The 23,508-nt window shown below is 46.7% G+C and overlaps 1 protein-coding gene across 6 annotated transcripts in view; it reads right to left on the bottom strand.

Moving 5' to 3' along the window:
* NIPBL (NIPBL cohesin loading factor) overlaps window positions 1-23,508 on the bottom strand; it is a 2,053,700-nt gene that overhangs the window by 1,868,093 nt on the left and 162,099 nt on the right. For 4 of the 6 annotated variants that reach the window (XM_069627143.1, XM_069627142.1, XM_069627145.1 and 1 more), the window contains exon 3: window positions 19,553-19,733. In XM_069627143.1, the coding sequence (XP_069483244.1) occupies window positions 19,553-19,733 (181 nt within the window). The remainder of the gene's footprint in view (window positions 1-19,552; window positions 19,734-23,508) is intronic. The other 2 variants (XM_069627144.1, XM_069627146.1) reach the window with 1 other exon arrangement.

Genomic DNA, 23,508 nt, shown 5'->3' with positions numbered 1-23,508 from the left:
GTATGATCTTTTAGGAAGGAAGAAAACCACTTCAACGTGCCCTCCAAAACATGAGCCACCTCAGAGTCTAGTCAGCAGTTGGCCAAAAATTACTGTATCAAAGGCCGCTTATAGATCGAGCATGACCAGCATGCTAATATCTCCATCCATGGCCCGGAGGATGTCTTACTACAGAGCCACCAGAGCTGTCTCTGTCCTATGACCAGGTCTGAAACAGGACTGCAAGTCGTCAAGAATAGAATTTTCTTCCAGATAGCTCTGCAGCTGTGTGGCAACAGTTTTTTCCAGAATCTTAGAGGGCCAGGGTGAACCAGCAATCAGGGTCACAGGTTGCAGACCATCTGCAATAAGGCCATACCTGAAAGCATTTCTAAAAGACGTGACACCACTTTAAAATATTTAGAATGTGTTTTGCACACGGTCACCTTGCATGCAGATCATAACTTAGTAAATAGGCCATCCAACTGTCACTCTGTTAGGCAAAGTGTTTAACTTACATCATGACAGGTAGGATTATGGAATATGCTTGTGGGGGTGGACTGGAAGTTATAAAAGGCAACCCAAGAATAGGAAACAGAATCACCATATATACAGCCTGGGAGGTGTGGACTGCATATTCATAACAGGCTCAAGCAAACCAAATGTGCAGAACTTCTTGAAGGAAGCAATAAAATAAAAATGCATGCAAAAACAATGAGGAGTGGGTCTTGTGTCCGTCCTACACATTTTAAGATAGTATGTCTGCAAAAGGCCACAGATGCCACCTTTATTCTGTGATCTGCGGCTCGTTAGAGGTTTTGGATGCTCATGACATCAATGACTAAACTAACAAGGGCCTATAAGAGTGCAAAACAGCTAATCAGCCAAATGTTGCAGACACCTGTTCTGGTTGAAAGTGCATTTAGTGTTTGAGGCTATGGAACGTTTCCCAGCTTGTAAGAACGTGAAATGTGGAAGTTAGTACACCTAGCCATGGTTGCCTTAGCTGCTTGCCTTCCAGGAAAAAAAAAGACCTGTATTTAGTGACAAATACTAGAGTAGCATTTTAACGCAGCTGAAATGTTGGGGTTATGATGCATTTCCTCGGATGCCCAAGCAGACAGTCTATGATGGTATGCTAGAAGCTAACATCTTTTTTGATGCGCTAGGATTAAAGGAATGGTTTGGTCAAAAATGTTTATTGCCCCTACGGGTCGGCCATGTGTTTTTAAGCCTAAGTCGCTCAATTTTAGAAAAATTTCCTATGGACCTTACCCGAGTTTTCGTCCATTAAACGCATGCGAAAACAGGCACCAGGGAGCTGCCATTTTGTGATCGTATCATTTCCCCCCCATCGCCCTGGCTAACCTGCTTTTGCGGCACTAAATCATATCCCCCGCCCCTGAGCCTGTCATCAGCAGACGCGTACCGCCCATTTCACAACGCCAAAGCACGTCTCGTGTCAACATTCGCTGCGCTTCAGCTAATGACGTGTCGCCATGGAAATGGCAGGACTACTCTTTCCTCAATAAGTATAAACAGACCGTTTCACAACACACAGCAGCAGATTTTCGATTCCATTCCTCTCTCTGTGTTACTTTCAGTATTCCATGACTCGTTTCTGTGCTCTGGTCAGCTACCTTCGTTGCTTGTAGCCCGTGTGGAAAGATACCAGTACCACCGCTATCAATTATTTTAGTTTGTGCAACACACAATGGATACAATAATGCCCTACATGTACGAGCCCGAGTATACCGAGGAGGAACTATTGGAAAGGGAAACACGCGAAAACAATGGGCTTCGGACAGCAGTTGGCAGGACGAATCAACGGATGAAGACACTGGACCTAGTCGCATGGACGGTGTTTCCACCAGGTGCACACGCAATCGTGCGAGCTAATGCCGACTGAGGAGGAGAACTGCTGCTGCTGTGAAAACTCGGGATGCGTGGCCTACATTTCGGAAGGCGAGCCACGACCGCAATGCATCACCGAGCTGCCAGACTTCAGGGCAGCCTGCCTCACACGGTCCGTGTTGAGGATAATGATGGTGCTTATGCATGAACTTCGCGCAACTGTTCGTCCTCGTAATCCGAGTAACGAGTAGATATACTCTGCTTGTCATGCCACTCCCATTTCATGGTCTTCTACTATATCCAAAATTACATATACATATCATTGTAACGCTTGAAAGTCGTTCAATAGTGTGCAGTCTCTAGATAGCATTTGTCCGAGCAGAATGCCATTAGTTACAAGAATTGTCATTGACAACAAACGTTTATTAAACTTATCTTGATCATTTAAAAACAGTTTGTTTCATTCCTTTTCACAGGTGGTACAGGCTGGTGGCCTATCGTTCCTTTACATGGTGGCTTCACGGGAGGCTTGGACACCGCGTTCGAAGAGTGATACCCGCCTGTGCCGTTCGTGCCATAAGAGAAACGTTCCAGAGTGACAACGGTCAGTACAGGGGATTTTCTCTTGCTGTGCTGCAACCTGAACTGTACAATGTGAAAAGTTTTGTATTTTTGTGTCATCAAAATAAGCTACAAAATAAAGCACCACATATATTTTAACAACGGTTGTTTCGATTTTTTTACATCAAGTGTGTCTCCATTCAAGGATGGACGTCAGACACCTGTGCTCGGAATGGGTGAAGTTCAGGTCGCTGTGAAGCGGGGTGGTCACTATCTAAGCTAACATAATATATTATCAATAAAGTATGCACTAAATAACACTTGTTCAAAGTCTTTCAGTCGGTTATGTCTCTATAAAAGTCACATATATATCAATACTATCAATCAACATTGGATTATACAGGCCTTAGGTCAAGGGTCTTGACCACTATAATACACTGTTTGAAGTGTGGGTCTGTGCTCACAAGAATCTCCGATATGTGGCATTTGTTATTGATAGGCAACGATATACTGCAGTAGGGGTCTAATGTTAGTTGGGGATCTGCTAGGTGGCCATCATGGCGTGGTCAGTGGTCTAGCACATAAAGAGAATACCTTGCAGGGACAGGGTCAGAATGGCAGTAACTTTCCACTGGCGAGGGTGCGTGGGCAAGGACACGTTTGTGGAGATGAACGAGCCATGTGCTTGGTTCAGGCCGGTTAACATGCAGGACCGTGATCTCAGAGTGATGTGTTACATTTATTAGCTGTTGCAAATACCTCTGGAGTTTTCCAGTGAGAGTGGGAACGAGGCTGTGGGCTATGTGCGCTGTACTATCGCAGTGAGGCCTGGTCACCAAAATGGAGTGGAAAGTGCCCAGTGTCCTGCTCAGTGTTCCCATCTACGCGAATGTCATGCAAAGTTATCACAAGGGCAAGGACGGGCGCAAACGGCCAAGGTGCCAAACAGCATGTACACTTCAAAAAGGTAACCCACGCCCAGGGGCCATCGCTCACATGGCCTCCTCAGACCCCGTGTCTCCAGGCAGGCCTCCCCGAGGCAGGCCGCCCCCCGGCAATCCACATAAGTGTGTCTCCATTCAGCAGTCTTCCTGTGCCTTATCTGCACGCCCCAGGCCCATCCATCCCACCCCCTCTATCAAAAGGCGGTTCTCACCTGGGGTTGAGCGCTGGCATGGGGGGCTGTGACGGGCGCAAACGGCCAAGGTGCCAAACAGCATGTACACTTCAAAAGGTATCCCACGCCGAGGGGCCATCGCTCACATGGCCTCCTCAGACCCCGTGTCTCCAGGCAGGCCGCCCCCCTGCAATAAACATAATACCATGACAAACACACGTCATTCATTCACAAACACACCCGTTTCTAATACTTTATAAACCACTTGATGTCTCATGAGAACATCTTTGTGCTTTGCAAGTCAACTCCTGAACCTTCTACCTGAGAAGCACTGAGATCTATGCTAATCTGCTCGTCGCCGTGCTATCTGTGACCGCTTCGAGCAAACTCGTCAGTGTGCTACCTGTGGCCATCTACCTGTTCTCCTGCAACATACTGCTCGGCCTGCTGAACCCAAATGTTTGTTGGTCAAGGTAAGGCCATGTATCCTAGTCATATTTCGGTCATTTTTACATTTCAATCTAATTACTATTACAGTGCCCAATAGAGCTATGGTCATTGGTCTCATTGCTATTGACTTGAGTTTCAATTGTTATGCTAGCAATAGATCTATTTATTTTCATCTGTGTCAATTGTCATCGAATTGCATCCTTCGGGGGGTCCAGTCTATAATGTAAGCATGGTTCCTTTTCTTGCAAGACAAAACAGAAATTTCTGTAACTTATGCAAATACTAAGCCGCACATGATGAACTGGTATAGTTCCGGCAACCAAAACAAACCTTGCATTGAGCATGGTATGGTTAATTTACTTTTTTAGGACATTTTTATTCATCAAGGTTTTATAATATTTACCTTTCAGAATTTTCAACAATGCCTGCCTGTTCGATTAGCGGTTGCCCTTCGAAGACCCATGCTAAATCTGAAGGCGCTACAATGCATGTATTCCCGAAAACTGTTGATCGAATAAGAGAATGGTCAGACATTGCAGATATCCACTGGATGAGCTGGAAAGTAGAGTCCAACAAGTCTTTGAGGACAAGAGGGGTGATCGATACCGCATCTGCAGCCGGCCCTTTCCCTCGAACATGTACACCACATCTTGGGTAACAAAGAAGAACAAACAGCGATCGACACGAAAATTGCTCGCAAACGCTATTCCTACTCTATTCATCCACAATCCGCCACTGGTGAGTCAAGTGTCCGTTTTTAGCTTTAGGCCTTGCGGTAGTGTGTAGGTAGCCGAATGGATTCATTGATATTTTAGGTGTTTCCAATTTGTAATACTTTCGACATTGATATGAGTATAGCTTTTTGAATAATGACATTTATCAATATATTATTTTTACATTTCATAACCCACAAACGAAATCTATATATGGGCACAGGGAACTGTGCTATATTGCGCATTACTCAAGTATTCTGTCTCCTTACATGGCAATTTTAAATATTGGCATTTCATTATCAAACAATAATTTACCTTTACGACTTCTTGACTTGAATCTGAAGCAAGAACATTCTACTTCCGTCACGTGCTCGCAGTTATCAACCACTTCTAGCGCGTATCAGGTAATCATACTTGGTTATTCCGCTACAGACTTTTTTTATGCATGTCAAGTAATAGTTTGTATGTATCGTGTGATTATTTTACCAATTGTTTGGTTAGTGCTTTCCAATTGATATACACCTTAGTTGTCGTCCCCTGGTGTTTGTTTTCAGTTATAATTAGTGTTATCCATACGAATGCAAGTACTGTCTTTCAGGGAGATGCTGAAGCGTCCACCACATTGACAACAGCCCTAGATGTTCTTCAGCAGCCCGAGGTATGGATACTGACAACTCAAGTGACCGTGATCATCAGGACTGGAACACTTGTCGTTTGATTGTTCTACACCATGTTTCATTTGTGGTTAGCCGTTGATATGTACCTGTGCGGTCGACCCCAAGCGTGTGTTGTGTTTTCAATATTGTAATCCTTACTAATGCAAATACTATGTTTCAGGCAGTTGTTGAATCGTCAACCCACGCACTTGATGCGGAGCCCGACATTCAAGTAATTCCGGTGGAAGCGGGACCATGCGGATACGAATCGGCGCAACATCTTTCGGAAGTGCGCACCACATTGACAACAGCCCTAGATATTCTTCAGCAGCACGAGGTATGGATACTGACAGCTCCATCGAGCGTGATCATAGAACGTGATTCCATTTGCTATACTTTCTTCCCTATTAACGCAAGTACTGTGTTTCAGGGACACGATGGAGCTTCCACTACAATCACAAGATCCCATTTAGATGATGCAGATGTAAAGAAATCGGAGAAATAAGTCGATTATATCAGATCATTTTAAAATATTCCTCGATTCTTTTAGACAATGCAACATTTGTGGTTCTCTCTTTATATGTACCTGTGCCGTCGACCCCAAGTGTGTGTTATGTACGATATTGAAAACCATACTAACGCAAGTACTGTGTTTCAGGGAGTTGTTGATGCCTCCTCTTCAATACAATCATTCGTGGCAGTCCATGTAGAGCCAGAGGTATGGATACTGACATCTCCATCGAACTAGGTCCTCAGAGCTCGAATACTTGTTCCACACAATGTTTAAATCGTGTTTGGCTATTGAGATGTACATGTGTGTTCGTCCTCACGTGTGTTTTACGCTAACAATATTTTGATACACAGTAATGAAAATACTATGTTTCAGGGAGTTGATAGACAGCACGGAATGAGGCTCCATGCGGATACAGAAAATATAGTCGTTGCAGCGCAAGAGGAAGGGGAGACATGCGGATACGTATCGGAGCAACAGCGTGCAGCTGTTGAAGGTCGAGTCAAAAAAGCTGCAAAGAAAAGAAACCAAAATAAGGTTTGTTACAAACAGTTCATAACTTTAGAATTTTTTTTGTGCTGGGGACTATTTTATGTTTTTTTCCAGTCAATTGTACTATACTTTATCTTGTGTTTAAACTGAACATCCCTTTTCCAATCTGTCCTCTAGTTACCCGTGGGTCTACAAACTATACATACACAGACAGTGAAGCGAATGAGAGATGTTGCTTGCCAGACCATTTACACTATGGAGGAACTATTAATTCAGACGCGGCATGTTGAGACTCGGGATGCTCATGTCCAATGGCCAGAACATGAAATGAATGTGTCCGGAGAATATTGGACCATTGCTACAGTACGACCGCACCGCCGCAACAACATGATACTGGATGTATTGAAGATAGCTCTGAAGTAGTCGCAGATCAATTCACACAATCTACACCCGCCAAAAAATTGCCACCAAAAAAGCTGTCGACATTGTTGTGTTCTCCCATCAATGTTGAGGTAGCAGATGTTGAAATGACACAATGAACCAGCAGCAGCATTCACCGACGCATCAGAACTTGATAGCAGCGATATTTCTTTCAAATGTGGTGATATGTACTCAAAGTCACAGGCCGAAACAACTTTGACGCAGGATGACAGTCTAATGAAAGAGGGCAAATACATAGTATTCGACAGTTGTTTGATGGATATTATAAGTATGCTGAAATGTGGGCATTCCTTCAGAGGGAAAGTATGTGGGAAGCCATTGATTAATTTGACTCGTCAAAAACAAGGCAGTAACGTCACAATACATGCCGCCTGTAGATTACATCATACGTTCTCATGGTCTGCACAACCGATGCTGGGGTAACTGCCAGCAGGTAATCTACTGTGTGCAGCTGCATCACTTTTTTGTGGCTCCAGTTTTAGATAGTTAGTCTTTCTTTCAGTTTGTGGCACTCCGTTTCATTTAAAAAACGCAGTACTACAAATTCCAAGATGATTATCTGTTTCCGGCCATTAGTGATGCTTGGAAAATTGAACAATTGTCTCTAGCAAGTACATTCGAAGGCAAACGATTCAGGCTAGCTGGCGATGGACAGTGTGACAGCACTGAATTTTCTGCCAAGTACTGCAACTACCACTTTCAGGACATGGATAGTAAGAAAATTGTGAGTTCGGTGGTCGTGCAGGTAACACAATGTACATCCTCAGTGGCCATGGAGAAACTAGGATTTATAAAATCAGTGGAATATCTACAATCGAGGGGAATGCACATCGCCCTCATAGCCACGGACAGGCACGTTTCAATTGCCAAGACAATGAGAGAGCAGTTCCCACATATTAAACATCAATTTGACGTATGGCATCTTGCTAAATCAATCAATAAGAAAATCTCAGCTGCAGGGAAAAAAAAGGTTTGGAGAGTATTTCAGAGTGGTCCCAGTCTATCAGCAACCATCTTTGGTGGAGCTCCAAAACTTGTGAAGGGTCAGTGGAAATACTACTTGAAAAATGGCGGTCACTGATGCACCACTGTACCAACGTGCACCGCTGGTCAGAAAACCTACATTTCCACCAATGTGAACATGGCCTTTTATCCCCAGTGGAGGCACGGAAGAAGTGGTTGAATCCATCTTCACCGACACACAAAGCCATTGAGAAGATGGTTTTCGATAAAACTCTCAAGAGATTTGAGGGGACTGACAGAATTCTGTCACACAGGAGGTTTGGAGGTGTTCCACAATATGTGCCTAAAGTACAGGCCAAAGCGCTTGCATTTCAGCATACAGGGCATGAGACATAGGACTCTACTTGCCGTCTTGGCCCATAACGAGAATCTCGGCCGTGAACAATCTAGGCCTAAGGGTTATGTAAGGATGCCTCGCTACACTAAGGCCTTTTCAAAAAGAAGTAAGCAATGGGTGATCAAACCAGTCTATGAGGAAATGGAGTTCGACTTTGTCAAAAGCCTTATTGTTGCTGTATTAGAGAAGCACAGATATGGAATTTTGAATGTTTCTGTGCAGAGCACTGATCCATTGCCACCCAACATTGCCACTGTGCCATGTCCACCCAAAGGAGAGCTGGTTGTGAAGTACAAATCCCAGTTTAAATAATTGGAATACAATTGTCTTTTTGTAAATAAATGTTATTGTACAGTGTGCATACAAAGTACGCTAACCCTAACCCCCACCTTCACCACCCTGGGTGCCGAACTACCTGGGTGTCCTCTTTGAATTCTCTCTATTCACCTCATATTGCTGACCTTGTCTATATGTGTATGTATATATTTTTGTTGATGTAACTAATTTTCACAATCTCTTATAAATGCTGGGCACTGTTAACAGAGGGGAGGCTTGCGTATTGCAAATAATAAAAACAAACAATAAATCTCACTTTCAACTCAACTCCTCGGGTACTTTATACTTTCCCTGACCTTCCCCAAAAAATTAAAAAAGTCTCAATAGTTATGGTTCTTTGGGGCTTCAAAGCTCGCAGACAACGAGGACAAAATTGGGCCCTTAGAACGCACCAAGCGAGCCGTTGCAGATGGGAGAGAAGCCAGTTCGCATTTGCACATTGAGGAGCACTACATAGATGGATTTGAAACTTCAAGTTCTCACAGATGGCTTTACTACGGGATGTTGCAAAGAAAGAATGTATGCTCATTTCTAGTGAAGGTCAGCGGCTTTGATTTCCAGCTCGCGCCCTGAAGAGGCCCACAACTCGCACTGGCAGTATAAGGTTCTATTGTTTTTTGACCTTGAGACACAGGAACCATGCAGAAAGAACTTCATTTGAAGGGGGATTGGGGGGGCAATAACGTTTGAGACAATAAGGCAGAAAATTCTTAAACTTGACCGAGTTTCATGTTAGTTCAGTATACGAAAAATCGTTGTCAAGAGCACAGTGGGATTTACGGACTGCATTACGCAGAGACACAATGGAAATTGCTAATATAATGTAAGTAACTCTTTAGACGCTTTTATACCGGAATGAAGAATTAATGAATGGATGCATGAATAAATGAATGAAGAGCTTTGAAAAGGTTTGTGGGATTGTCCTTGTAGCGGGCACATGGACATGCAGGTCCACATTCCACACGCATGTAGACAAAAAGTAGTTTCTCATTGTGTACTAACCTCGATTTATTTCGTTAGTTTTCGCATTGATTTTAGAGCCGAACATACTCCATTGCACTATCCTTGAAAGCAAATAGTTTCAGCTTGGCCGTAATAAATAAAATGAATATTAATAAAGATCAGCTGGCAAGACTAATTATAAATTTTATGTTTTCAAAATAGGTACATCCTTCCCTTTTGCCCCTGCCACCAGTTTCAGACACCGGCAAATGGATTTTTTAACCGCCAACTGCAGCTTAATGTAAACAACTGCACCATTATGACGATCTTATGATTCGATCGCCAAGGACCCATATTGCCCTTACGTGGTACTAGCGGCTAGAAGCAACATATCAACCTTTACGCTGGCCTAGTGCCTACTTGATGGAACAGCCTTGTGGTTCAACGTGCGACAAAAGTGATTCTTTGAAAGAAAAACAACACCTTGTGTACCATAAAGGAACAGCGCGTGACTCACGATAAAATTTTACGGATTTGCGGATGGAGACAAAAGAAAATAAATGACTTTCGGAGTTCACAGGGCAATTGCAGAATATTCTATGAACATTTAATGTCAAATAAATGTACTTTACCAAATTTACCGTGTTGCGGTTTGATTTTAAAGTACAGTTTCATATTCCGAATTGTGGCGCGCTGTGTTGTGAGCTGATCTGTGTTGGTTTCTGGGTTCTGTGTGAAGTCGTGTAGAGGACGACTGGGCGCGTTTGCCTACGCAGCACAGTAACGTCACGGAGAGAGGCGGGGAATATGAATGTTTTGATAATGTCAGGCTCAGGGGCGGGGGATATGATTTAGTGCCGCAAAAGCAGGTCAGCCAGGGCGATGGGGGAAATGATAGGATTATCACAAAATGGCAGCTCCCTGGTGCCTGTTTTCGCGTGCGTTTAATGGACGAAAACTCGGGTAAGGTCCATAAGAAATTTTTCTACAATCGAGCGACTTAGGCTTTAAAAACACATGGCCGACCTGTAGGGGCAATAAAAAATGTTGACCGAACCATTCCTTTAAAGTCCGAAACATCGTCATAGCGAGTCCCATGACATTTTGCTCCACTCTCCTACCCCCACCTCAGGATTCTCTGTAAAGGCTAATTTCCCAAACCTAGTGAGTCCCCCAGCAGCTTTGCTGGATTTTTGAGGTTTATTTTTTTCTCCTGCTAAGAGTGAGACTCTTTCTCCCACTCTTAGACATGATTTGAGGTGTTCCTTTGACTTTGTATATGGGCTATGGGGTCCTTTACCCTATAGAGTTTCATTTGTTTTTGATATGTGGGTTACACAGCACCCTCCGTGCAGTAACCCAGGAGTGTCATAGCGACCCCCAAACAGACTCCATACCCTAGGACTGACTACTGTCTCCCAGGGCATGTAAAGTCACCATTGGCTTTACTAGTCTCAAATTGTGAACAGAACCAGTACAAACCATCATATTGTGGAAGTACTGGTCAGGGCAATTAGATTGCCCAGGGGTCTGTTGTTAGAGGGGGCACTGTCCAGTCCCCCCCGACCAAGTTTTGGCTGGTGGCAGTGGATACTACTTTTTATATTCCACCGCGAAAATATTCCTATGGGATTTTCCCATTGTTCGAGGCTACCACTTTTTAAATTAGCCTTGAACATACCGCCAGATTATTAAATAAATATAAATTCACCGGTTGGTATTTTTTGCCGAAACTTGGTTCCAAAATGGTGTTTGTGTTCGCTTCTGTGACTCCAACCCAAGTTGAGCCCTTTGTTCCACTTTTTGGCGGGCTTCTCCACAGAAGCCTCCAAAAGTGGTGCCACTCTGTCTGGGTAACACAGGGGGTGTGGGAGGGGGTTTAGGCCCCCTGGACTGAGTTGCCTCAGCAACTCAAGTTGCACTCTTGTGTGATTGGCCCATGGGGGTTTTCTGCATAAAAGCAGGGCTTTGGGGACTGGAACTTCAGAAGTTGCCACAGGACCTAAAGAATCCGAGGAGGGAGAAGCCGAGCCGACCGCAACGACGACACCACCGGTGGAGCCCTGCTGAACCGTCTCACCACTTTTTTCCCCCCAACGACAGAGGAGATCTCCAGTCCGGAGAGTCTTCTTCCATTGACTGGTGGGGATAACCAGTTTGCCCGTCTTTTCGCATTCCTGGACCATCTCGTGGCCGCCTTGCCCGTGCCAAGCACCCCGGCAACCGGAATACCACGGTTTACCACTACCGCGAAGGGTAGTACCTTGTAACCGGGAAACTCCGCGGCTGGTTTCTTCTCTGGCAGTGCAACGACCTTCATCTTTCCTCCACGTCGAGACATCCTCTTCCTCTGGACGAAACACCGACTTGCACCCGCTGCCAGGAACAACTGCCCCCCGCTGGAGCATTCTTCCCATTTCAGGTACTGTGTCCCGCCTGGCTTCCCTTGCGACAGATCGTTCGGGGGGACAGTAAATCCTCGACTTTCTAACCTATGTTAGCCTGGGGCCTGTTAACTAACTTTTCCTGACTTGATCTCAAATCTTTTGTGAACCATCTACAAAGACTCTTTGGGCATAACCCCACTGTGTGATCCTGGACACATTTCACATGCTCTCTCTAAGAGTAGGCCTGGCCTTTGAACTTCCTTGCTCTCCAGTAGACTTTTCCTGACCTGCCTCAGTGTGGTTCTTTAAAAGTATTGAGATTTGAGTGCTTTCATAACTGCCTTTTCCCTCCCTTTTTAAAAAACTTATTAGAGTGCCATCTTATGTTAAGCGCTCACCTCTGTCTGATAATAAGTGGTGTTTCTCACTAAGACTTGTCTAATGAGTAATTAGGGTTGTATATATGAGAATGCATTACTTACCGTAAAAGCATTTCTGATGGTTGTATCTGCTTAGATTCACATGCTGTGCATAGGTCCGACATCCAGTGGTCACTGCGGAGTATTGCATTTTGTTTTTCGTAGTCGAAAAGGGGACGTCGACTAGGCGTGTCTGAAACACTATCCCTATAGTGACGTGCGTTGTACCCACAATCCCTCACGCGTCGAGGTCCCTCTGTTTGTATTTTTTCTGCCCTGAGGGAGCCTTCTAGACGTGAGTGAGTACAGAAAGAGAGAGAGAGATATATAAAGGAAGTCTATGTTCCTTCCATCCGAGCGGGGAGGAAGGGTGGGCGCATGTGAATCTAAGCAGATACAACCATCAGAAATGCTTTTACGGTAAGTAATGCATTCTCTTCTGATGTTTGTTAATCTGCTTAGAATCACATGCTGTGCATAGACTAGCGAGCAGTACCCGGAGTTGGCGGTGGGTTATGAGAAGGAACAGTAGAGAAAAGGTGTCGTAATACTGCCTGTCCCACCTGGGAGTCAGATCTAGAGTGTGTATCTAGAGAGTAGTGTTTTGTAAAGGTGTGCACAGAACTCCAGGTAGCCGCTTTGCAGATGGACTCAAGGGGAACATTTGCAATGAATGCTATGGATGCCCCCGTGCCTCGAGTAGTGTGCTCTTGGCTTAAAGGGTAGTTCTCTCTTAGCAAGAGTATAGCAGAGAGTGATGCATTGAACAATCCATCTAGAAATAGTGGATTTTGAAACCGCATCTCCTTCTCTTCCTGCTGCCACCGAGACGAAGAACTGATTAGTCTTCCTCAATGGTCTGGTTCTTTCCATGTAGAACATGACCGCCCTGCGTACATCAAGTGTGTGCAGAGTCCTTTCTCCCAAATTGGAAGGATTTTGAAAGAACGTTGGTAGTTCTATAGACTGGTTTACGTGGAATTTAGAAATAAATTTCGGAGCAAACCTAGGGTGAGTGCGTAGAACCACTTTATCTTTGTGAACTGTAACAAAGGGGTCTAGAATAGAAAGAGCCTGAAGTTCACTTACTCTCCTGATGGAGGTGATAGCTATTAAAAAAGCAGTCTTAAGAGTAAGATGTTTAAGGGATGCTTTGTGCATGGGTTCGAATGGAGAGCCCATGAGTCTGGTAAGTACCACATTAAGGTCCCATCCGGGAGCAGGGTCAGCTATCGGGGGGTGTATTCTTTTTACTCCCTCCATGAATGCCTTTATAACTGGGATCCTCCACCACGACACTTTGAGTTGGGAGGTGGTGTATGCAGAAAGTGCCGCTAGGTGGACTTTAATGGAGTTAAACACTAGGCCTGAATCCAAGAGATGGGTCAGGTATAGTACCACATGTGTGGGAGAGCAGTCAATAGGGTTGATGCTTTTACTCCTGCACCAGATGACAAATCTCTTCCACTTGCTAGAATAGCAGTGGCGAGTGTTCGGTTTTCTGGCTTCCCTGAGGATGTCCATGCATCTTTGCGGGAGTTGTAGATGTCCGAACTCTATGACCTCAGGAGCCAAGCTGCTAAATTCATGTTCTGGGGGCATGGGTGCAGAGTCCTGCCCTTGTTCTGAGATAGCATGTTGTACGGGCAGGGGAGTTTTACTGGGGGAGATAGAGACATCTCCATCAAGTGAGCGAACCATGGCTGTCGGGCCCACATTGGGGCCACCAGTATCATGGTCACTTGTTCCTGGTGCATCTTGTGCACTACCTTGTTGAGAAGGGGAGTCGGGGGGAAAAGCGTAAACAAATTTCCCTGACCATTGCATCGATAGACCGTTCCCCTTGGATTGGTTCTGGGGGTACCTGGAGGCGTAACTTAGGCATTGAGAGTTCTCCAGGGTTGCGAACAGGTCTATTTCTGGGAATCCCCATTGTGTGAAGACGTCGAAGACGATGTCTTCGTGCAGACGCCATTCGTACTATTCGGGCAGGGGGAAATCTCTGCTGAGTCTGTCTGCCAGCAGATTGAGTTCCCCGGGTACATGTAGTGATAGTAGGAACATGTCCTGTTTGAGAGCCCACTTCCATATATTCTGGGCCAGTTTGGACAAGCCTGGAGAGTGGGTGCCCCCCTGCTTGTTGATGTAGTACATGGCTGTAGTGCTGTCCGTAAGGACCATTACTGTCTTGCCTTGTAGGTGTTCTTGGAAGGCTTTTAGCGCCTTGAATACCGCTAGTAGCTCCAGTAGATTGATGTGTTTGGATGCTACGTTCGGAGTCCACACTCCGTGAGCAGTCTGATGGGATAGGTGAGCACCCCATCCTGTGAGGGATGCGTCTGTGGTTAGAGTGGCTTCCGCCGCGGGTGTGGCAAAGGGTTTTCCTTTTTCCATGTTCCCCTTTGTCCACCACTGTAGCGAGAGAACCAAGGCCTGCGAGACCACCACTAGATCGTCCCATTGTCCGCTGGCCTGACACCACTGGCTGTTGAGCCACTCTTGCATTGGGCGCATGCGCAGGCGCGCGTGAGGTACCAAATAAATACACGACGCCATCATTCCTAGCAAGCGCATTGCTTTGCGTACCGTCACCTCTCGGCCGGTCACATATTGGGGGATCTGAAACAGCATGTTTTGGACCCTCTCTTTGGAGGGGAAGACGAGGCCGTCCCTTGTTTGAATTAGAGCCCCTAGGAATTGTTTGATTTGACTGGGGTCTAGACTGGACTTCTTTTCGTTGATGGAGAAGCCCAGTTGGAACAAAAGGTCTACCGTCTTTTGGGTATTGGAGAAACATGTTTCGTAGGAGTCCCCTGTTATGAGCCAGTCGTCGAGGTAAGGGTAAACTGGGATGGACAACCTGCGCAGGTGGGCCGCAGCCACTGCCAGTACCTTTGTGAATACCCGTGGTGCTGAAGCTATACCGAAGGGTAGCACCTTGAACTGGTAGTGTTTGCCCTCTATCATGAACCTTAGGTATTTTCTGTGTGCTGGCAACATTGAAATATGAAAGTATGCATCTTTCATGTCCAATGTTGTCATGTAATCTCCCTGTGAAAGCAGCGGGATCACCTCCTGTAAGGTCACCATACGAAACTTTTGGGGTTTGATAAACTTGTTCGCTGGGCGCAGATCTAATACAGGGCGCATGGTTAGATCCTTTTTGGGTACAAGGAAGTACACTGAATAAATACCTTCCGTTACCTGAGATAGAGGCACGACCTCTATGGCTCCTTTTTCCAGCAGTTGTTGTACTTCTTGAAGAAGGATGGCAAGATGTTCCGGCGTCAACCGCCGTCCCCTCGGGGGTCTGTAGGATGGGGAACTGTTGAATTCGATACAGTATCCGTGGGCTACGGTGGAAAGTACCCAACGGTCTGATGTTATCTCCTCCCATGCAGGAAGAAAGGATGTTATCCGACCCCCGACCGGTGTTGCATGGGAGGGGACGCGAATCTTCGCGTCACTTGGAGTTGTTGGGGGCTTGGGAGCCTCTGGGGGTGGATCCCCGACCTCTCCCTTTGCCCCGGCGTTGGCCTCTTTGGCTGTACTGCACACTATTGGCTTGGTAATTGGTGGCAGGGTATTGCTGATGCTGACCTTGTTGTTGTTGCCGTTGGCCACGAAAAAAGCGCTTGTTGCCATAGCCGCGTCTGGTTGTGGGCTTAGAGATCTGGTCAAGAGTCTTGATAGTGTCGAACTCTTTTTTGGCCATCTCTAGGGCTTCATCTACCGCTTTTCCGAAGAGGTTGGCGTCCTCGACAGGTTTATTTATTAAAGACGCCTGTGTCTCCGGTTTAAAGCCTGAGTTGCGCAGCCATACATGGCGCTTTAGGAGTATTCCTTGTACCAGGGAACGTCCTGCTGTTTCTGCCGCGTCCAGAGAGTTTTTTACAATGCTCTGGTTAACTTGTGTTCCTTCGCCAATAGTCGACAGTAGGCGTGTACGTAAAGGCTCCGGTGCTTCCTCTGCGTCTTTGCGCAGTTTGGCCCACTGCGCGTCTGCGTAGCTCGCAAGCAAGGAATTGTTGTTGGCAATTCTTGCTGAGAAGGCAGCCGAGGAAGTAACTCTTTTTGCAAGGGCATATAGCCTCTTGCCCTCCTTGTCAGGGGGTGCCTCACTGGTGGAAAGTGGTACCCCTGCCCTCTTTCTAGTATTAGATACAACTAGGGAGTCCGGTATGGAATGTCCCCTAATGTAGAGCGGGTCTGAGGGTGAAGGAGCGAAAAGTTTCTCAATCCGTGGATTGACCCCTCTGATCAATGCGGGAGTGGACAGCGACGGGGTGATCCTCCTTTTAACTGAGGCGAGGAGTGGAATGGTCTGGCTGACCGGGGGTTTTTCTTTAATGACTCTTTCTACAAAGTCTAATTCTGGAGAGGGTTCTCCCGTGTCCAGTTCGAAATGCGCTGCTGCTCTGCGCAACAGTGCATTGAAAGTAGGCTGATCGTCAATTGGAGAAGTGTTCCTAACTGGAGAATTATCCGGAGGAGTTAGATTTAGGGCATCAGTGTCGGAACACACTGATGGTGATTGCCAGGGGTGCGAAGGTCCTTCTCCTGGGCTAATCCCGAAGCCTTCTTCTATAATGTTTGTTCTGTCTTCTAGACATTCCTCCTGGTTCTGTCCTTCGTTGTCCATGAAATCATCTTCTTCCTCGAAGTATTGTTCCTCCCCAGTGAGGTCATATACATCTTGGAAGTCTGAGGCTGTGTCCAGCAGGGGATCGACCAGCCTCGGTTTTTTGGCTCTGGGGTCGTCTTGAGGCCCTTCTCTAGTTCTTCTGAGAGTTAGAGGGGCTTGGGTACTCATAAACTTTTCCATCCTCTCCATACAGAGGTGGAGTCTTTCCATAGTTTCATGGGGTACCCCAGAGCGGTCTAGCGGGGGAAAACTCGAGTGGTCTACCTCGAAATGGCTCGACCTCTCCCAAAGCGTCGAGGAAAGTGTCCCGTCGCCCTCCTCAAAACCCTCAGGTGTGTCGGGAGACTCCCTGACTGAAGGGGGTAGTCCCTGCTTTCCTTCGGGTGTTTTTGGCGTATCCTTTGATCTATGCGTAACGCTCGACGAAATCTTCGGCGTACGCTTTTGGGCGTCGGCTACAACGATCCTGGCTAAGCTATCGGCGACATTCTTGTCGGCGGAAGCTTGAGTTTTCGACGCTATGGGTATCGAGCGCTGTACGGCGGTCTGCGCCTTCTGTTGATGCGCACCGGCCGATGGTTTGGTGGTGGCGCCCTTGTTTGCCGAAAGCCCAGTCGCAGGTCGCGGCTGCGGTTGCGAGAGGGGCTTCGAACCCGAACGGTCCGAGGAGGCCGCCGGTGGAACCTGCGTCTCCTTGGGCGCCGAAGCTCTCTTCGACTTAGACGAAGAAGAGCCATGGGTTGTGTGCTTACCTTTATGTGAATCTTTGTGTGCGTCAGTGTCGCCGGGGTGTTCATCCCCATAAGCAGGGCGTGAGCCGAGCCCGTCGGGGCCGGGGACAGACGACGAAGCGCGTAAGCGCTCCTTAGAGGGGGTTTCGACTTCCGTGGCGTTCCTCGTCACTGTCGGTGGTAGCAGCGGCGGGTGAACCTTCGGCCTTCGACATAGCGTAGGCCGCCCACCTTTTAACCCTACGGTCTTTTAGAGTTTTAGGCTTCAGAAGCCGACAAGCCGCGCACCCTTCCTCTTTGTGATCGAGGGGCAAGCAGCGGTTAATTTGCCTTTACAAAGTGGGCAAAACCTAAATGGTGTCCTCTCCATAGCAGAGGCAATAAATCGCGATAAACACCCCCAGGGAAAGGAAGGGGAAAGGGAAAGGCATTCTCAGAAAGACCCAGAGATGTCCCACGACCCCACTCTCCCTACTGTATGTGGCCAGCGAGGCCAGGCCACGTGTTCGGCAGCGCCGAAGATTTCCTCCGCTCGACCCTCCGTCGACGATTTTGCTCGGCGGAGAACAGCTACACTGCGTCGAGGGAGTGCTGTATTAATCTTCGTAGAAGAAACGACCAAAGGTCGAGGGTTGCAATGTCTCTCGAGGAGCTCCGCGTGAAGGCGACCAGAAGCTGGGCGGAAAAAAACAATCTGAGGGACCTCGACGCGTGAGGGATTGTGGGTACAACGCACGTCACTATAGGGATAGTGTTTCAGACACGCCTAGTCGACGTCCCCTTTTCGACTACGAAAAACAAAATGCAATACTCCGCAGTGACCACTGGATGTCGGACCTATGCACAGCATGTGATTCTAAGCAGATTAACAAACATCAGAAATATATATATAATAGTGACTCTGTTGAATTTACTTACCTCTTTTTGTGCTAGTGTAATTTACAAGTGTGTCTTTAAATAATTATATACTTTTACACCAAAGTTCTGGTCAGTGTTTGTTTGTGCTACTGTATCTCTGTACCTATTGTATATACTGCCTAACTCATCTTGAGAGAAGTCTGACTGCTCAGCCACAGCTACCAGGTACATCTGGGTGGTACAGACTGCTACCAATTGGGTTTACTGCCAACCACCTGTAGTCCTAAATCTTTTGCAGTGGTCCCTAAGGGAACTGCACAGGTTTCTGCCGAACAATGGGCTTTTTCACTCCAGCGAGTTTGTATTCAGAGCCTCACTGATCTAAATTCAGTGCATGTGCTCCAGCGTGTCCCAAAGACTCTGAAGCGATGGTCCCCAAAGGTGCTGTGAAGACTTCCGTAGGCAGTCTGTCCTGCTTTGTACCACGTGATGTTTTGGATCACAGTGGTACAACCAGAGAAGCAAAATCACACAAGAGGCCAGATTACGTTGGGACAGGAGTGAGCAAAATCTCAGTAGGGCACAGATTATAGTGGGAGAAAAGGAAGCAAAATTACAGTAGGGCATAGATTAAAGTGGAGATCAAAGTCATTGGCTAGTTAATCTTCTGAACTTGGTTACGCTCGGATGCCTTAAGGACACTTTACCTCTGGGCCTAGATACAAAGCAGAGAGCAAGAATACCTTTATAAATTGTGTACCACAGAGCAACACTTCTCTTGAGGGTGTTAACCTAGTGTTGGTGGGTCAGGAACTTAAGTTATATATCAATGATGGTCAGTTGAAAATAGTAGTACATATTACACTGGAAACTAGAGAGTCTTCAACATGTATTGGGGAAAACTTTGGTCTCTTGGTACTAATTATTGCGGCACCTTTTCGGTCTTCCTTTTACAGCCTAGATACTCAATACATTATGTGATGCAACATAAATTGAACACGTTTTAGGTATATTATTTGCAGAGAAAACCATTACAAATATAAATTAATACTGGAAATGATGCATGTGAACTGAAAAGAAGTAATTTGTAAATTACGTACAAAGGGAGTACATACATGCAGTCTGTAGAGATCTGATTGAGACTGTGGACAAGTTGGGAAACCAGATTTTCATCTCTACACGCCAAGAGGCAATTTACTTCTTCTGCTATCCGCCCATTGAAAAGAAGACTCTTTGTAGTTGTAGCAGGTAAAGGAGATGGAAGAGGCAACTGGTTTAAAACTGTTAAGAGAAAACGATGGAATAGTAAACGTTTGCAATAAACCAAATCAGCCATCTGGAGCAATTAAACAGCAAAACATGAATCTGAAAAAACAGCTATCCAGTAGTAATATTTCTCCCTACAAGTATTTAATCTGCACTCGTCAATCATTTTACAACTTGGAAAGGAGCAGCTTAGAAAAGTCAGATCACTAGGCCAAGAGGTTCTATGACACACCCCGACCTAAGTAGGATTCTGTCCTGGAATGATGTCTAGACCATGTTTTCAAATGCAGCGAAACAATTGAGCTCAGAAAGGCTATGGCAATGGTAAAAGCCTCATCAATTATTAAAAACGTGAAGCTTAGGTTTATCTACCAAATCATTACAAGTTATAACAAGTATAAGAGGCATAGAAGCTTCAGAGTCAAAGCAGAAGAAAAATTATCTTAAGCCTTTTAGGTGTCTGTCAAGGGGACATAACAAATCTAACTTGGTGAAATACAGTCAGGCTGAAAAATGTCTTGTTTTTAAGGGCACTGTAAATAGCAAGTGTGTGTGCCCCAAAACATCAATAAGATACCTTCATAGTCCTACCGCCAATCATGAATCAATACACAATAAGAAAAATGTTACTTACCTGTAATAGCAATTATGCAAATGGATATCGGTTTTAGATTCACAAGCTATGCAGTCTGCCATCTCTTGGTAAGCCTGGAGTAATACACGGATTACTAAAGTGAGTTAGGTGTTGCCAGAATCCTATCAGCAACTGGATCCAAGTATGAAGTGGAGAGGTTCCCAAAAATGCTACTAGCTGAAGCCTGCCACAGAGTGTTACTCTTCACATATTCATAGCTTTAAAAAAGGTATCCATGGATTATGTAGGTCTAGAAATTGAAAAATAGCATTTTTAAAGCAAATCAATTACCTCCACACTTGCTTGGAGGGGGAACCAGACAGGTTTCCTTCGAAGTACCCACCTATTGGCGCTTGAGTTGGGTGCATCATGAGACCGATACAAGCTCCAAAAAGGTACTAGGACTGGTAATTAATGTTTCTTCAGCTTTTGGATCTATTTTAGAGTCAGATGCTATGCATCGCTCAGAGATTTATTCACCCTTTAAGGCAGTGTTGGAAAAGTGTTAACTTTACTATGTACTAGAGGCTATGTTATTGAGATTTGTACTGTGCACCGGTACCATGGTCACCATATGCTCTGAAATGTAAAAAGGGAAAGGGTTGATAGAAGAGTAGAGGGAAAAGACATTGTGTTGTGCTTAATCTTTGGCGTGTGTGTAGAACCAAGAGCGACTGACATCTGTTTGTACTTGAGGCGTTATGGGAGACCAGTGAAAAGATCTGCGTTTTTTGGCCAGTGGGACGGGTTTGTCTGTTTAGAGAGTTGTGACTAAATTGGTGAGGGTTGGGGGTTATGTTTAGCCATTTTAGTCAGTAAGTTGATAAGCATGTTTTGAGCTAGGGTGGATGAAACATGAGGCTGTTAGTAGGTTACATTCCTTGACCTTTGTTTACAAGAGGAGTTGGTTTGATGTGCTTGGGTAGTGCGCCATTCCCATGGTTGGCAACCCAGGGAGCACAATATAGCATGGTGCAACGCGCTTGTGTCTGAAAACACAGGCTAGAGCAGTGCAATGTAACGAAATTTTAGCACAGAACACTGATAGAAAACACAATATTGAGCAGTGCAGCTGACCTCTGAGAATATCTAAACAGTATTGAGCAATAGATGTGCTTGTGTCAGAGAGCACTGAGATAGCAAATACAATATTGAGCTGTACAATTCAATTATGTCTGAAAAACACAGGATGGGGCGGGGTGCGCTGTTGTGCGGCGACAAGATGGCCACAGCCTGATTGCGCTCCAGCTCTCATATCCTGCATTAAATCCACACTGCTCATACCTGGAAAACGGCTGTACTGTTCCTGCTTTTGTTCCCCAGCCTGGTGCGCCTAATCATCCCGAAATCCGGAGCTCCAAATTGCCAGAGGCGTGTGTCAGTGCCCCGATCTGGAGAGTGGCCTCATGGTGGCCAGACGCCTGCCAACACGGTGGCCAGACGCCTCCCTTGCTTGTTGAGGTAGTACATGGCAGTGGATGATCCTCGGCGCCTGAGTAACTGCTGAGGGTTGATGAATGCTCCGGTGCTGTCGCTGATCTGGGATGCCCCGGATCTCTGAGTGCGCGGCCTGACCCCTCTTGCGGGGTAGCACTGCTCCCCATGTCCCCCATCCGTGACCTGTTGGGGGGCTGGGTCGGTGAGGCGGCAGTGGCGGTGGACGTGCCACCCCTACTCCCTGGTTTCGGTCCTGCCCAGCAGCAGCCCTTTTGGCACCCATCTCCACCGGGGTGGGGGCGGCCCTCCACTGGATCGGCAACCCGCCGACAGTTGCTTGGTTGGGTTGTCTCTCCCCCCCACCCCGCACAAGGCTAGCAGGGCCATCAGTGTCTGGACTGCCACACCACGGACCGGGCGCCCTTCAGACAGACAGTAAGTGGGGGAGCCCCCCCCCCCATTAACACATCCCATTTAACTGCAATTGGTTCGGAATAATTACACTGGTCACAATACGCTACTGGCCCGACGCGGACCGTGTTGCAGCTCGGGTTGGTGGGCAATGGGGGGAGGAGGGGGTTATCCCTCCGACTGCAGCCAGTGTGGCGCCTGTGCTCACCTGCTCTGGATAGCGCCGGCTGGGGCCCCGGAGCGGACTGGGTGGTGGGGCAACTAGCCGCAAGATCTGGGTTAAACTCTCCAGGAGCAGACTGGGACCCATCCTTAACCTAGGGATTACCCCTAGGTTAAGGATGGGTCCCCACTTCTGCAGACTACAAAGGGCACCAAGATCGGGCGCAGGGACCACCCTCCTGTGATTAACTGGTCCCAAGCAGGCTGTTTCGCCGGGACCACCAGGATCCTGAGAATACTCCCAACACACACACACAGGGTCGGCTAATGTGAGCATCCAGCCTTGCTGTGTCACAATAACATACTCTACCCGGGTCCCCCCAAATCTGGAGGGGGGGCGATTGTCGGTCTCCAGCCCCCCCACCCCACTCCTTCGCCATACTCTTGACAAAACTGTCCTGCCCCTGTGGCTCCATAGGAACGCTACAACGCCTGGGCCCCAGATTTCTGCATGGGATACCACATCATGGTGAACCCTAAGAAGCAGTGAAAACTGGACCAATTCGCCAGGATGGAGCCAACGCAGCCACCACCGTCAGCACAGCCCGGATGTCGCAGCCCTCAACCGCACTCTGCTGGCTCTAAGACCAGCATGGACTCCCTTGGTGCGTAGATTGAAACCCTTATGAGCAAAGTGGATACATCAGCTACCCAGATCAATAAACTGTGTGGGCAGATGACCGAGGCGGGGACCAGAATTAGTGAGGGAGAGGACAAGGTGGTGGTCCTACAACGCAAGGTCTCCCTTCTGCAGCAGGCTGTCAAGAAAATAGCAGCTAAAAATGGCGTTCTCGGGGGAACAACTTACGCATTCTCTGTGTGCCCCATCGGTAACATGGAGCTATTTGTCGAATCACTATTAAAGGAAGTGGTGTCTGACCCTCCAGTCTCAAAAATGTTTGAGGGAAAGAGCGCTCCACTCCTAGGCAGCTTAAACCCCCACCGGGAGCTCTTGAACACCATAATTGCTCGGATCTTTAATGACAGTATAGGGATGTCCTATTGTAAACGGCTAGAGAAAAGGGAGAACTATGGTGGCAATCTGCAACTATCCACCTGTTTCAGGATTACAACCCCCAAGTGCAG

The sequence above is a fragment of the Ambystoma mexicanum genome, chromosome 6p, assembly GCF_040938575.1.
Source record: "Ambystoma mexicanum isolate Mex_15411 chromosome 6p, UKY_AmexF1_1, whole genome shotgun sequence".
NCBI classification, from domain to species: domain Eukaryota; kingdom Metazoa; phylum Chordata; class Amphibia; order Caudata; family Ambystomatidae; genus Ambystoma; species Ambystoma mexicanum.
The sequence above is the reverse complement of the archived record's forward strand: the minus strand, read 5'-3'. Positions and strand labels throughout refer to the sequence as shown.